Source organism: Peromyscus eremicus, chromosome 1 (assembly GCF_949786415.1).
Source record: "Peromyscus eremicus chromosome 1, PerEre_H2_v1, whole genome shotgun sequence".
In the NCBI taxonomy this organism is placed as follows: domain Eukaryota; kingdom Metazoa; phylum Chordata; class Mammalia; order Rodentia; family Cricetidae; genus Peromyscus; species Peromyscus eremicus.
The window spans coordinates 101,951,553-101,967,581 of record NC_081416.1 but is presented as its reverse complement, the minus strand read 5'-3'; the positions used below and the strand labels follow the sequence as shown (position 1 = coordinate 101,967,581).

Sequence of the window (16,029 nt, the reverse complement as noted above, 5' to 3'; positions counted from 1 at the left end):
AGGCTTTCTACTAGGTTTTTATTTGAGTTATTGAACTATTCAGTTCTAATATTTGAACTTGACTTTTTAAGTGTTTCTTTTTAAATTGATAATGATGATGATGTGTACGATCCAGTATGTGGATGGTGGATGCCCATGCCATGGTATACACGTGTGTTCTGGGTACTGAACACAGGCTGTCGGATCTGCATCATTGGGTGGCCAGTGTCTTTACCTACTAAGTCACCTTACCTGCTGTCTTTTCTTCAGTATTTCTTTGTATTGATCCCCTTTCATATCATGCCCTGACTTATTCCATTTGCTGTTTATTTGTGTCCTCTTTTAGCTCATCCAGTAATTTCTTTGTATCCTCTTTGATTCTTTTGAACATTCTTGCAATCATGCTTTTGAACTCTTCATTTGGAACTTCATCTACTCTGCTCTCTTTGTGGACCCTCCTGTATAACTACTGATTTTCAAACAGTCACATTGCCTTGGTTTTTCACGTTTCTTTGTATTTCAGTGTTGGGACTTATGCATCAGATATTAGATTGTTGGTTGGATTTTTTTCTACACCTATTATTTCAGTGGAAGCATCAGCAATGTTTAAGTGAGCCTAGATTGTAGCAGAACTGAGGTGCCATTACCCTCTGGCTGAGCTCTAGGGATGTGGCAGCAACAGGCTAGGTCTCAGAGGCTAGAGCATGAACAGAACAAAAAGGAGATGACCTGTTTGGATGTGAAGAGGGTTTCCCAGGGGATGTGACATTAGGGTGGGACAGAGCAATGAATGGGAAGTCAACTGCAGAATAGACACAAGGGAGGAGCATCCTAGACAGAAGTGTCAGCTGGTGCAAGGAGTGCTGGGAACACACCTCACGCACGGCCAAGGAGATGAGGGACAGTTTGACTCCTCATGGCTGGAGTAGTGTGGGAGAAGCTCAGGAACCCATGAGACCATGCCTCAGCCCCCGTGGCAGGGAACTGAGCTCCAGCCATGGTGCTGAGATTCATATGCAGAAGGCAGAATGGTGAGAGGCACTGTAGGAATTCCATGCTGGCCCTATTAGTTGTGTGCCCCCTGGTAAGCCCCCCGAACCTGTCTGTGCTTTCAATGTTCTTTCTTTCCAGTGTTGTGTGCTTTTCAATAGTTCTTCCAATGGCACGAGGCAGTCACAGGGGAGGGAAGAGGAGATGGACATAGCCAGTCAAGAGAGGTGCCCTGCACTGGCTTTCTCCCTAGTTATGTGGTTTTCGGCTCTCCCTCATGGCCAGTGCTTCCAACTCCCCCCAAGAGAAAAGGCATGTCTGGGGGACAGCCCTCAATAGAACAGTGGCAGAGCATGTGGAACATGGCCACAGCTCTCTGGCTGCCTATCCCATTGGGTCTTTCTTCAGGGGTTCCTCCCACTGTTTAGGTTTCAGACAACTCATGGCCACCAACCCAAACAACACAGCCATCTCAGCCAAGGAAAGCACTCCACCCAGGCTCAGACCTCTGTGTGATGAGGGGCCTCAGGCCTCACAGGGAGTCCTCCGTTCTTCTGTGGTCGCTCCATATTCCTGGGTTTTCTAGGGGAAAGGATGGCAGTAGGAACCTGGCTTCCTCTCGGCCAATGGTGGCCTTCTCTGCCATGGTTGCAAGTCTGTCAAGGACCTGAAGTAGGAAGAGAGCAAAGGAGCAGAGGAGGTCTGTGTGGACCTTTACCCTGGGCAGATTCCCCTCTGTCTTGTGCCTGGGGAGGCAATTGGACCCCTTGTTACTGAGGGCTGTAGTTGGCATTTCTTCACTGTGAAAAAAGTACCCTGGAGAAACAGCTCAGAAGGAGGGAGGCTTATTTTCAGTCACAGCTCCAGTTCAAGGTCAGCTGTGTCCCCTTGCTCTGGGCCTGAAGTGAGCCAGGGTATCATGGTGGTGAGAGCATGTGGTAGAGGTTGCTCATCTTATGGCACCAGGAACCAGATTCAGAAAGGGTGAGGATAACCTCCAGAGGCATGGTCCCAGGGACCCACTCCCTCCAGCGAGGTCCCACTTCCCATCACCCCCCCAACAATGCCACCAATTATAAACCCATCCATGGACTAGTGTAGATGAAGGCAGAGCCCTCCTGACCCAATTGTCTCTCAGTGCTTAGACCTTTAAGTGCCACTCAGGGCCACAGTTAAGGTCACGGGCTGATTATGAATGAAGCAAAATGTGGTCAGTCTGACAGTGGAATATCATACAACCATGTAAGTAATTCAGTACTGACACACGCCATGACCAAGATGGACCTGGAGTGCTTTAAGTAAAAGAAGTCAGACATTAAGGGTCCCATGTCAGATGAATCCCTTTAGAGGAAATACCCAGAAAAAGCAATCCATTGAGATGGCAATGGATGAGGAGGAAAAGCGGGATTGACAGTGGGGGTGATGAACGTTCCTCAGATAAAGTAACAGTGATTTTTTTCTCTACAATTTTCAAATGTATCCAAACTACCAAAGCATGCACATTTAAGGATTTGTTTTCTAATATGGAAATATTTTTTTAAAAAAATAATTTACTTATTTTTATTTTATATGCATTGGTGTTTCTGTTTTCACATATGTCTGAATTGAATGTGCCAGACCCTCTGGAAGTGGAGTTACAGACAGTTGTGAGCTGCCATGTGGTTGCTGGGAATTAAACCCGGGTTCTCTGGAAGAGCAGTCAGTGCTCTTAATCTTTGAGCCATCTCTCCAGGCCCTGGAAATCATCTTAATAAAAAAAAAATAAGCATAGTGGCATACACCTATAATCCCACACAGACTCAAGCAACCTGGAGTACATTATAAGTTCATGGCTAGTGTGGACTTTATGACAAGACTCTATTTTAGCGCGCGCACACACACACACACACACACACACACACACACACACACACACCTCTTTAAGTCTTATAAAGTGGTAATGAGTCCTGCTCCAGTCTCAGCTCTAGTACTAAGGTTCTTATATGTTCTAGAGAAACTCATAAACCTCTCTGTTCCCAAATTTCCTCTCCTGAAAATTCAATAATGATAAATATTGAATTTTCAAACATCTTCATGCTACTACAACTTTTTCTTTTTGAGACAGGATGTTGCCATGTAAGCCCAGGCTAGCCTTAAATTCACAATCCTCCTGCCTTGCTGTCTCAGTGTTCTGAGTGCTGGCGTTACACATTATACATGCGTGTATATCACCACATGCAGTAGTGAATGACTAAATGTAAGGGCACATGGGGACAGCCATAGAAAGCTGTTGATACATATCGGCCATTAATTATCAGGGCCTGAGGTGTGGGGTGGATGAGAAGCTGGCGCAGGTGCTGTGTGGCATGCTAGGGTGGAAGGTCAGAAGGGTCATCTTAATACAAGGGTATCCGCCATCAAGAGGATTTTTTTTTTCACCTATATTTGGTGGCCTCGGCCATAATGGCTATGGGGTCAGACTGAGGTCAAATCTCACTCATACCCAGGATGCTTAGGGGCTGGGGTTAGAAGTGTGACCACAGATTTTAGGAGCTCTGAGGGCCTTAGGATTTGGGTTTCTGGCAAGGGCTGAAGTGCCAAGGTGACCCTGGCATGTTCCCCCCGCCCCAGTTGTGGTGCTGTGCATGCACTCGGCACTGCTGGGGGGCCTGGAGCAGAGCACTCTGCTGCGCTGCGCTTGGAAGGAGGGCCTGACAGATGGGAGACTGGTCTTCCTGCCCTACGACACTCTGCTCTTTGCTCTGCCCTACGGCAACCGCTCCTACCTGGCCCTGGATGACCGTGGGCCCTTTCAGGAGGCCTACGATGCAGTACTCACTGTCAGCCTGGACTCTGGTCCTGAGAACCACGCCTTTACTGCTACCAAGACAAGTGGAGGGGCTACTTCCCAGCTGGAGCCGGAGCAGGTGGGTGTTTCAGGTTCTCTTCAGCCTAGAAGGTGGGGCCCTGAGTCAGTATATGTGCGCACTTTACCCGTCACAGGCCTTTCTAGCCTGGGATAGGGACCCACCAGGCTAGCCATCCACACCCTACTGTGGCCACATGACCTGTGTCTGTCTGCCTAGCCCACAGGTATTGGCTTGTGCCATCTATCTATCTATCTATCTATCTGTCTGTCTGTCTGTCTGTCTATCTATCTATCTATCTATCTATCATCTATCTATCTGTATCTATCTATCTATCTTCTATCTATCTGTATCTATCTATATCTATCTATCTTCTATCTATCTATATCTATCTATCTATCTTCTATCTATCTATCTATATCTATCTGTCTATCTATCTATCTATCTATCTATCTATCTATCTAATCTATCTCTGTCTCTCCATTCTTCCCTTCTGCTGTGTTGTGACTTCCAGTGACAGTGTACTCAGTCCCCATAATTTTAATTTCCATCTGCTCTTTCTCTTGTGACACTCCACGTCTCTTGACTCAAACCTCTCTAGCGAGCTGTGAAGACTGAAGGAAGAAGGTGTTGGCAGAGGATTTTTCGAGGTCACCACGGTGAACCTGAAAAGTGCTAGTGGCGGGATGTGGCTGCTGGCTTGGTTTTGGCTTATGGGACTCAGCTGAACTCCAATGCCTGCTTCGTAAGGAGGAAAAAGAGCAGTGGCCTGAGGTGGTGACAGGGATGCAGGTGCAGATGAAGGCTATTCACTTTTTAGAGATGTGAACTGAGTCTCTCATGTGCTACCAGTCAGGTGTCAGGGACCTGGTGATAAAAAAGACAGGCTTCATCCTACTGAGGAACACAAACAATAACCCAGAAAGAAGAGAAACAAATTCAAACAGTGATGGTTCTGCCAGGAAAGCAGACAAGGATCAAGGGATGGAGCGAGGTTGGAATAGAGGAATGGACAATGGAGATAGGATGGGTCTAAGAAGGCCTCCGTGAGGAGGTGACTCCTGAGTGGAGCTCTGAGGGATCGGGAAGCATTCAGATGAGGACCTGAACAAAGAGCAATGAGATAGAACCTGCTAGAACCCAGACTTTTGCTTTTGGAAGGTTTGAGGTGCCTACGATACATGTGAGTTAGAGGTGGAACAGTAGTGGCGGCAGTCATGGAGGCGCTGAGGCTGCTCAGTGGGGCTGGGGTAATGTGTGACCCAAGAGTGGGCTGTTGGAAGAGGAAGAGGACAACAGTCTAAACAGTCCTGCAGGCCCCTGCGATGTCTAGGGTGACAGGATGGAGGACTTTCTCTTCCACAGGTGTCCCCACTCTTTGGAACTATCTATGATGCTGTTATCCTGTTGGCCCATGCCCTGAATCGCTCTGAGAACCATGGAACAGGGCTCTCGGGAGCTCACTTAGGGGACCACACAAGAGCTCTTGATGTGGCTGGCTTTAGTCAGAGAATACGGATGGATGGGAAAGGCAGAAGGCTAGCCCAATATGTCATCCTGGACACAGATGGCGAGGGAAGCCAGTTGGCTCCCACCCACATTCTGGACACAGGCACATGGCAAGTGCAGCCCCTGGGAAAGGCTATACACTTTCCTGGAGGGAACCCTCCAGCCCATGATGCCAGCTGCTGGTTTGACCCCAACACACTATGCATAAGAGGTAATTTACTGTCCACCCACTAAGCTCTCATCTGTCTGGTCATTCATCTGTCCACCCATCCATACACCCATCCTTCCTTCCATCCATCCACATACCAATTCATCTATTCATCCATCCATCTTCTCACTGGCCTACCTATTCTTCCATCCATCTACCACCAACCCACCTATCCCCCATCTACCCACCCACCCACACATCCATCAGTCAACCTATCTTATCTTTCCATCTGTTTACTTACCCATTCTTCACTAAAACTCTCTATGTAGATAGTCCTACAAAGGGGGCAAGAGCAAATATAAAGAGGATCTCTGACCTTTCATGGGAGGCCTGACCAGTAGCTGAGAAGCACTAGGAGACCAGCAAGGCCTCCCTTGGGTGATCAGGACTAGAGATGCCCCCTAGATCTCCTAAGTGTCCCACAGCCTTGTGAGTAAGCCATTCCCCCCATAGACACCATTAAAGAACTGAAGTTCAGAAAGCCTTGGTGACTTGCCAGAGTCACACAAGAAGTCAGAGGCTGAGCTCATGCTGAACCCAAATCTGCTGACTCCAAGTACAGGATTCATTTTCCTTATGTCCACTAGGGAGTGCAGGGCACCACACAGTTCTGATTTCTGTCATTCATCCATCCTGGCCATCATCCTTTGTGACTCATATGACTATGAACACAAAGAAGTGCACACACATGTGTACAGTCGCATATGTACAAGCACATTCCCTAATGCACACATGGTCACTATGGCAGCAGTGACAGGCTGACCAGGCTTGTATAGGTCCCTGTCCTGCCTCAAACTTTCTCTGCCTCCTTTTGTCTGAGGCTCAGCCAACCCTGTTCTTCCGGCCCTAATCTACAGACACAGCAACTCCTGCACCTTCCCAGACACACACCACCCCAGCAGGCCTCCCTTGACAGGAATGCTTGTATTCCTGACCCCAGTGCCACCTCAACTTGCTTGACCACATCTACTCTGTAACCTGTGTATTTCTTATCATAAGCAAGCACTCTAGTACTGAGTCACACCCCCTGCCTCCATGGTCCTTACACATCAGCTCTTCCCCCGAGTACATGCTCATAGCAGCCTACCCAGCCAGGCAGGATCATCCACCTTCCAGACTGAACATGAGTACCAAGAAGCCTCTTGGGGAGGGAGGGGCTGAAGCCCTCACCTGCTCATCTGCCCCTCTTTTCTTCTACAAATAGTGATTCTGGCCTCCTGTTCCACCACTGCTCACTCTCAGGAGAAGGAGAGAACAGAACAGAGACCCTGTCCTCCCACTGACAGTCTTGAAGACAAAGCCAGGCCAGACTCTCCGGGGGCTCCAGTCTGGGACAGGCAGGGGTGGCTAGAGACCTCACAGGGATTTGAGAAGGCAGTAGGAGGGCTGTGAGGGGATGCTCACTGCTTTCCTGACACCTGTCTTGCCCTGCACAGGTGTGCAGTCCCCAGGGGGCCTCCTGACTCTGACGCTGGCCTGTGTCCTGGCACTGGTGGGTGGAATCCTTGCTTATCTCATCAGGTGAGGCTGGTGGGCCTGGCTCAGGCTTTCTGGTCCCTGGTTTATGGGGGCCTCCATTGGCAAACTACAGAGGCTTTTCCCATCCTCACTTTCTGATCTCAGGGCCCACTGCTGCCTTTCCCTCTCTTAGCTTCACCCAAGAAGAGCCAGGAGCCCTGGCTGTCTCCTGAGAGGTCTGTGTGAGGTTTGAGGAAGAAGCCTATGATGCTGGATGAGAGTCTGCGTCTGAGCGTCAGGCTCCTGTTTGTACAGTGAGGGGCTAGCCAGGTCCATCCCAAGGATCCCTCACCTTTGCAGACATCTCCCCTCATGTGCCTGAATTAGAAGTTACAGACCTGAGCCCAAGGCCCATAGGCTCTGTGTAGACAGTACTTGGTGCCTGCCAGCCCTAAAACTGGCACTGAAGGAGATGTGGGAAGACTGGGAGGTGGGTGCTGAGCCAGAGGCAGGGCCGATCGCCTGACTGAGGCCCCTACTGTCTCCCACTTCCAGGTTAGGCCTCCAGCAGCTGCAGCTGGTGCGGGGCCCCCATCGGATCCTGCTGACAGCGCAGGATCTCACCTTTCTCCAGCGGACCCCCAGCCGGCGGGTGGGTGGGCAGACCTGGGCAGGGTGGGCAGGTAGGCAGAGGGGCAGGCTGGGTCTGGCCTCTTGACCACCCCGGCACCTGTCCCAGAGGCTGCATGTGGACGGTGGAACTGAGTCAAGAGTCGTGGTGGAAGGTGGGAGCCCAGGGTCGGTGATCCAGGGGTCAGCAAGGAGCCTACCAGCCCTCCTGGAGCATACCAATGTCGCCCTGTACCAGGTGAGGGCTGTCATCACCCCACACCAGGCCTGGAAGGCTGTGACCAGTTTGGAAGAAGTCTATCAAAGACACAGTCTTTGGCTTCTGGGGTCCCCATCTGTTGGGACTTTCCTGGCTCCCCTAGCGCATGAACGGCAGCCCCAGAAAGGGGAACCAGGACACCTAGCTCCCACCAGCATGGTTCCTGGGCTGACCTTGGGAATCACAGCCTCAGCTACTTAGCTTTGGCCTTGGCTCAAGCAGTGAGATCTCTAGTCCCTAAATCCCAGGGTGAAGGCAGTACCCAGCCACAGGCACCTCCAGGTAGAAGCTGGGCCTCCAGCCGACAGGGAGTCTATGGAGTCAAAGGTCAGACAAGCAAGATTATGGCTGCTGAGAACAGCCATTTTTCAGATGCTGTTACTCTCAAGTTCAACTACTTACTAACGTGTGGTTCTTTACCTACGGCTGCCATGGCAACTGAGCTTGGCTAATTGTTTCCATAGGAAGCAGCACAAGGCTCTTGTTGCTTATTTTCCACCTTTTCGCCCGGGGCCATGTCACCTTTTCCTTTTCCTACCAAAAGAAGGCTTTAATGACGTACAAACACAGTAGCCAACAGGTGAGGCTGTGCTGAGGCAACCCGCCAGGGACCAGAGCAGAGGGCTGGGACCACACTGAGCGCTGGGTCTCGTCCTCTCCTGCATGCCTCTCACGTCTCTTCTGGAACCCCTAGTCACAGCTTGGGGATCCCAGGTACCTGAACCCTTCATGGTAAAGCTGGCCTCCAGCCGGAACCTGCTTCGTGGCTGGACCTCTTCAGTCTTCATCTGTTGGTAGCCTGGCTTTGCAGAGTTGGAAGCCGAGGCTAGGCCTAGAAGTTACCTACCCAGGTCACAGGGCTCCAGGGAGGTAGAGTGAGGAGTGGGCCTCAGGTCCACCAGCCAGAGCCTGGCCCTGGACCTCCCTGAGTCTCAGAAAAAGTCTACTTACTGCTCCCATCGACCAGGTTATGCCCAGCTCAGAACACAGAAGAGGGTGCACGTGTGGGGAGACCTAAGCCCAAGGGGTGGTGGGACTGTCCTGTGATCACCCAGCTAGAGAGCTAAATCAGGCAATGTTTGTTCTTTTTTGTTGTTGTTTTTGAGTGTTCATGTCATATTTATTTGTTTGCTTGTCTGTTTGTTCATTTATTTATTTATACTTTTTTTCACATCCGGACCATGGTTTTCCCCCCTCTTCTCCTCCCAGTCTCCCCCCTTTCCCTCCCTCCACCAATCCACTCCTCCTCCTCTGTTTCTCTTCAGAAAAGTTTTTTGGTTTTTGTTTGTTTCTTTGTTTGTTTTAGTCAGGGTTTCTCTGTGTAGCCCTGGCGATCCTGGAACACACACTGTAGACCAGGCTGGCCTTGAACTCACAGAACTCTGCCTGCATCTGCCTCCCCAGTGCTGGGATTAAAGGTGTGGACCACCAGCAGCTGACTCAAACTCTTGTTTTGCTTCAACAGGGAGACTGGGTGTGGCTGAAAAAGTTTGAAGCAGGCATGGTTCCTGAGCTGCGGCCTAGTAGCCTCAGCTTCCTGAGGAAGGTAGGACCGCAGATGGAGGGGTGCAGGGGGCCAGGGAGGCACGTTCTCAGACACCCTCACTGGTCTGGATTGGTCCCTGCTCCCTGGGCATGCTTCTGGCCTCCGAGAGTCAATGCTTTCACTGTTATCCCTGCCTAGTGACGGCGTCTCATCAGTTAGCCATCAGGGCGGTCACCATCACACACACCAGCATCCCTCAAGCCATGTGAACGTCCCAGCACAAGCCTCTCCATAACTGTGTGGCACAGCTCTTCCTCCCCCAGCAATGGACTCTGGGTACCACCGAGGGTCCTCAGCCTATGTCTGCCTCCCTGTATCCATCTCTGCATCTGTTGTTACTGCAGGGCAGAGTTCTGGGCTTAGGAGAAGGGCTTCTGTTTCCTGTGGGAGCTTCAGTCACCATCATGGACTACACAAGCACCTTCCCCCAAGATTATCACCATCAAAGAGGCACATGGGAGGGAGGGCAGAGCCCAGGAAGACCTCCTGGTGTCCTGCCTCCATGGAATACCTGGCTTCCCTGTAAGGCAGAGCCAACACTACCCAGCCCAGGAGAGTTGTGAGGAGGGCAGGACATGTATAAAACAACCTAGCAAGTGGCATCCTTTGAGCCCGGGGGATCTGACCTCTTCCTTATGCTCTAAAGGCTGTCTATGACTCTGGTCTCTCCCATGAAGTTGAGTTCTGAGCCATCTTTGTGAAGAAGGCCTTGCCAGACAAGGGTTTGATCTGCCCAGGCTGGGCCCTCCTTGGGGAGGTTGCTTTCCTTCACTGCAAGCAAGATCCCTTCTGCTCTCCACCCTCCTGCAATCCTGCGGACTGCGGGGGAGGGAGAGGACCAAAAGTGTTCAGATCAATGGCATCAGTCAGGTTGAGAAACAGACCCAGACCTGACTCTGTGGAGGTCCCCACAGCTCCTCCATGCATCTGTCCACGATGCTGCCACTCATTGCTCATTCATTCATTCACTCTTCTACCCATCTATCCATTTATCCATCAGTGTGTCTATCTGCCCATCCATCCACCTATTCCCTCATCCAGTCCCTGAACGTCTGTATTCATCTACCCATCAGTCTATCCATTCAATTATCCGCTCACCTATTGACCTATCTATCTATCTACCCACTTATCCCCTTGTCCATCTGCCCATCCATCCACCTATCAGTTCACACCATCCACACACCCCATTACTCATCTGTCTATCCCAGGGCCTTGATGAAGGGGCCCCAGGGGCCTCTAAGGTGCCTTTTGCCTCTGCAGATGCGGGAGATGCGGCATGAGAATGTTACTACCTTCCTGGGCCTTTTGGTAGGCCCTGAGTTCAGTGCAATGGTGCTGGAGCACTGTTCCCGTGGCAGCCTGGAGGACCTGCTGCGGAATGAGGCCCTGAGGCTAGACTGGACCTTCAAGGCTTCCCTGCTGTCTGATCTGATAAGAGTGAGAGCCACCCCAGGAGCTAAGAGTTAAGGGGAGGGGTGGGAGATGGGACAGGCTCAGATTTCCCACAGCTTTCAAATCTGATAATGCTGGGCTGGAGAGATGGCTCAGCAGTTAAGAGCACTGACTGCTCTTCCAGAAGACCCAGGTTCGATTCTAGTATCCACAAGGCAGCTAACAACTGTCTGTAACTACAAGATCTGAAATCTGACAATGCAAAAAATGAGTTGAGGCCAGAAGGCCTCTGGGTCCTGTGGACATTCCATGGTCCTTCTCACTCCTCAATGACCCCATATGTCCCCTCCCAGGGTATGCGGTATCTGCACCATCGGCATTTCCCCCACGGGCGCCTCAAGTCCAGGAACTGTGTGGTGGACAGTCGTTTTGTGCTCAAGATCACTGACCATGGTTATAAAGAGTTCCTGGAATCTCATTGTTCTTCCAGGCTGCAGCTAGCCCCAGAAGGTCGGCTTGGTGGCAGGGGGCCCCCAGTAGGGTGTGATATATTGGTGTGTGTGGAGTAAGGGGAGGGGGAGGTCTCCAGTGCCCCACAGTTTCTATGTTGGGACCTGGAATTGGTGGGTTTTCTGATCTGGAAGAACCTGAGGCCCTTAACCTAGGTCCTCTCGGGTGCAGAGAAGGCACCAGGAGACCCTTTCCTGTGATTGCAGAGCTTCTGTGGACGGCTCCTGAGCTGCTGCGGGGCTCTGGGAAGGCCAGCTTCAAAGGTGATGTCTTCAGCCTGGGCATCATCCTGCAGGAAGTACTCACCAGAGGCCCACCCTACTGCTCCTGGGGACTCTCAGCAGAAGGTACGTGTCCCCCTCTGTGAGGGCTCCCTGGACCTCACACTGCTCCTGCCGTTGCGCCCCACCCCCACCGCACCCCCACCCCACCATGTCTGTCCAGCCCCAGAGATCTGTCCTATTTCAGGGGATCTCAGTCAGAAAGGTGGGGCAGAGGCACAGCTGAGCTCTTGATGGTCTTTTAATTCATAGAGGCCTGGCTTTCCCCTTCCTCCACCAAAGTCCTCCCCATTTCAGGCCTGGGTTTAAGGGGTCAGGGAGGGGTGAGGTAACAGACTTCAGGGGCTATTTGGTCTCCTGCCTCACATCTGCCTGCTGTGGAAAAGAAAGACCACCCAGATGAGCTCCCGTGTTTCCAGGTAAGGCCCTCCAGGTAGAACATCAACCTTTGGGAGCAAAGATCATGGACCTACGGATAGGGCTCAGTCCAAGCCTGCTGCTTCCTGGGATGTGCTTTCTCCAGCCTTGGAAAGTGCAGGATCCAGAGCTGAGCTTTGGGAACTAGGCCTAAAGCTGCTTCCACAACCATTTGCCCCACAATCTTGAGTAAATCCTTTTTCGGTCTAAGCCTCTGTTTCCTTATCTGTAAAATGGGCACCAGGGTGCCTGCCTCACAAAGTCACTCTGTGTGCAGCTTTGCACTCTGGGTCAAGGACCTGAAATAGGGCAGTTGCTCAGTAAAATCTGCCTGGGTGGTTTGGGGACGGGCTAATGGGAGTCTCACATTCTCTCCTGTATCCACCATGTTGGAGGATGCCTGTGTGCACAGGGCCCTTTGAGAGTTCCAAGGCACTCTGTCGTGCTCCATCTGATGCCCTGGGAGGTGACCGATGAGCCTCTTTTTAAGAGAAGATTTAGGTGATGCTCAAAGCAAGGCAGGGGCTTCTCAAGGAGAGGAGTGGGGTTTGGCTGGTGGTCTCCTCATCCAGCACGACATTCTTGGGGACCAGGTGAGCAGCCTTTGACGCAGAAGCCAGCACTGTTGAGAACAGAGATGCAGTGGATGTGAAGAGTAGCCCTGGCACAGCAAGAGGACCCGGGGACCAGCCCAGGGCCATTGTTCCTATCATGCTTGCGTTGTTTATCCTCGAAGATTCTGAAACCCGGGTCTGGGAGGACGGCTCAGCCAGTAAGGTGCTTGCATGCAATCATGAGGACCCGAGCCTGGACCCCCAGCACCCACATAAAAAGCTGAGTGTGGTGGCACAGCACTAGGGAGGGAGAGACAGAAAGAGCCCTGGAGATTGCTGGCCAGACAGTTTAGCCGAATGGGCAAGCTCCAGGTTTAGTGAGAGAGGCTGTCTTTAAAAATAAGATGGAGGTCGATTAAGGGAGACACTCAGCATCGATCTCTGGCCTCTACATGTGTGCCATCCGTGCACATGCACCCCCAACCCCTTTCCCCAACACCCCCCACCCCGCCGCCACCGCCGCGGCCCCGCACACAGAATGCTGGAGCCTCCACACTGTCTTCAGCTTTTACTATCTGCTGACTGCAGAAACACCCGATGACAGACGCTATTCAGAAATCTGCGATGCTTTGAAATGGATTTACGTTTCATTCATCACAATGCAGTCAGCATGCTTTTAAAACACAGCTGCGCGTGTGTGCACGCTCTAGATCACTTCCATCTGCACGCACTTCTTTGTAAGCGCACAGCCTCCCAGTGCCTGTGGTCTGAGGCCCTTGGAGTCTGATGCCTGAGGCTGGGACCCTCTAGACAGGGCGAGTGGAAATCAAGCCTACTGTCATGTCTGCTTTTTACTGGCCTGTATTGGTGCCCCCTTCACCCTGTGAGCCTCAGTGTACCTGTTTGTAATGTTGGCCATTAATAGCCAGTGTGTGGTAGCACAGACCTGTAACTTCGGCATTCTGGAAGCAGAGGCAAGAGGACAGCGAGTTTGAGTACAGTCTGAGCTGCATTGTGAGTTTCAGACAAGCCATGGACCGCCCTGCTTCAAAAACACAACAATCAAGGCTAGGGATGTAGCTCAGGATGTAGCACTCAGTAGAGTGCTAGCTTCGCATGAACAAAGCCCTGGGTTTGAACCTCAGCATCGTATAACCAGGTATGGGGGCACATGCCTGTAGACTTGGGATGCATGAGGATCAGAAATTTAAGATCATTTGGGGCTATGTAATAAGTTTGAGGCCAGCCTGGGAGACACCCTGTCTCAAACAAACAAACACCTACCCAAACCCATAAAGAAACAGTGATCTCTCGCTATCCCCAACAAAGTGGCCAACTATGGTGGGGAGTAGGAGACTGTAAAGGAAGAGGCCTCTCCTCACAGGCTCCATGAGGGGAGGGTCCCAGGCCTTCTGGGAGGTTACCCTGCTACGGCCCAACCTGTACAGAATGTACACGGGTGATGGAAGTCCCACGTTGATCTGAGGGCTCAGACCCGGAGCGAGGAGCTCAGCCCCCTCTTCTTCTCAGACTTGATGAACTCTTGGTTTTGCCAGAGACGGTTGTCTGGGGTGGGGTGTGGGACTGAGGCATAGGGTGGTAGAACCAGAGAGCTAGAGCACTGGGCTCTGTGGCCTTGATGTGTGGGCCTCACCCGGTGGAGCAGGAATGTCTTGGATGACGAAGGTTGTGTTCTCATCACTCTTGTGAGGAGTGGTGTAGTCTCTGGGTGTTGAGACGGATATGGAGAGCTGTGCAGTCAGGTTCCAACCACAAGGGTGGAAATCGCCAGTGACAGAACAACAGCCCTGGGGAGAGCCTGACAGGTGCCAGCCACGACCTTCCCCACCTCCTCCCTCAGCACCCCTCAAGAGGAGGCCCACTGACCCCATTTCACAGATGAGGAGACTGAGGCTGAAGGGATCAATTACCATCTTCTCTGCCAATCCATCGAGAGTGGTAGCAGATTTAGAACTGGAACCCAGCTCTCCTGGCCCAAGTCTGAGACCCTTCTTCTGTCCATGGCTTGAGGCAGATCGAGGAGAATAGCAAGGCTGTGTGCACTCCAGCTGTGCAGGAGACACGGAAAGTCCTGGGAGCATTCCTAGGGCCCAATTCCCCCTTCCCTGCCCTACCACAAGACCCCTCCCATAATCCCTCAGGGCATCTTGACCCAAGGTCCCCCGTGGGGTTTGCTGCAGAGATCATCCGGAAGGTGGCATCTCCCCCTCCTCTGTGCCGGCCACTGGTGTCCCCTGACCAGGGCCCCCGTGAGTGCATCCAGCTGATGCAGGAGTGCTGGGAGGAAGCTCCGGATGACCGGCCAAGCTTGGACCAGATCCACACGCAGGTCAGTGCTCCCCAGAGGCGCAGCTGCTTCTAAGCACTCCTGTGCACAGGCCTGCCTTGGCCCAGTGCCGGCCTCATGCCTTTCCAGGGCCCAGAAAGGATGGGTAGTCATGGGACACAGGCCAACAGCTCCACTCTGAGGACAGTCGTAGAGCGCTGTGTTTGCCAGCGCTGTCCTGAGTGTCCAGCCTTTTCTCACTCCATCTTCAAGGCAACCCTCTGAAGCACATTGCCACGGTCTTGGCAGAGATGAGTTCCTAAGGGACCTGACCAGCTGACCTGGCTGTGTGTCTGAAGAGCTGTTGGGGAGCCTCACCCAGGATCCAGGCCTCCCAGCACCTGAGCAGAGGAGCCTTCAGTGACTATGGAGACAACCTTGGTTCCCAAGTCAGCGAGGAGGAGATTAGACAGGCTCTGGGGTCCCCCTAGCCTGATTTGGGACTGCAGTGGGAGGGCTGAGACAAGCCTGCACAAGTCCTCAGGGCTGTGTGGGCCTGACTGAGCAGGGGAGCGCTCCTCCAGGGCCAACCCATCAAACCCAGGGGCACAGCGCTGCATCCTGTTCTGGTCTCAGTCCCCAGCCACAGCACTGTTAGTTACCAAGGTGAAGTTCAACAGGTCCGAGAGGCAGGTGAGGAGGGACAGAAGCAGCACGGCAGACAGAGACAGCATACAGGGCTCCTTGGGACACTGGCTCATGCCTCCATGCACACTGTAGCATCATGGGTAACACCCGCTTCACAGATGACCATCTGGAGCTCAGAGTTAACAAGCTCCAAGGCTCACAATGATGGGGCGGGTGGTAGGTGAGTTAGAATGAGCCAAAGGTTCCTAAAGCACCAGGCTGCCATCTTCCTGAGGAGGATAGAAGTCATCCTAGCTAGAGAGCCGGGGGAGGAGGCACTGGCCCTGAGAGAGGGGCGACTCTGGGAAAGGCCGCTGTCCGAGGCCCATGGCAAAGAAGGCCGCGTGGACGTGCACTGCGCTTGGCATGATGAAGGTGGGATTGCACCAGGCAGCAGGGAGGGTTGGGGCAGAGGGCTCAACCAGCTGTGCCTACTTTCACCTGCTCTTTCGGTAAATGACCTCCCCTGTTCTCTC

General features: G+C 52.3%; 1 protein-coding gene across 1 annotated transcript in view; it reads left to right on the top strand.

The window, feature by feature from the left end:
- LOC131913504 (guanylate cyclase D) overlaps positions 1-16,029 on the top strand; it is a 37,168-nt gene that overhangs the window by 5,670 nt on the left and 15,469 nt on the right. The window contains exons 3-12 of the mRNA XM_059266201.1: positions 3,580-3,875; positions 5,181-5,535; positions 6,969-7,053; positions 7,546-7,642; positions 7,730-7,858; positions 9,345-9,425; positions 10,686-10,862; positions 11,171-11,327; positions 11,534-11,674; positions 14,781-14,929. Of these exons, the coding sequence (XP_059122184.1) occupies positions 3,580-3,875; positions 5,181-5,535; positions 6,969-7,053; positions 7,546-7,642; positions 7,730-7,858; positions 9,345-9,425; positions 10,686-10,862; positions 11,171-11,327; positions 11,534-11,674; positions 14,781-14,929 (1,667 nt within the window). The remainder of the gene's footprint in view (positions 1-3,579; positions 3,876-5,180; positions 5,536-6,968; positions 7,054-7,545; positions 7,643-7,729; positions 7,859-9,344; positions 9,426-10,685; positions 10,863-11,170; positions 11,328-11,533; positions 11,675-14,780; positions 14,930-16,029) is intronic.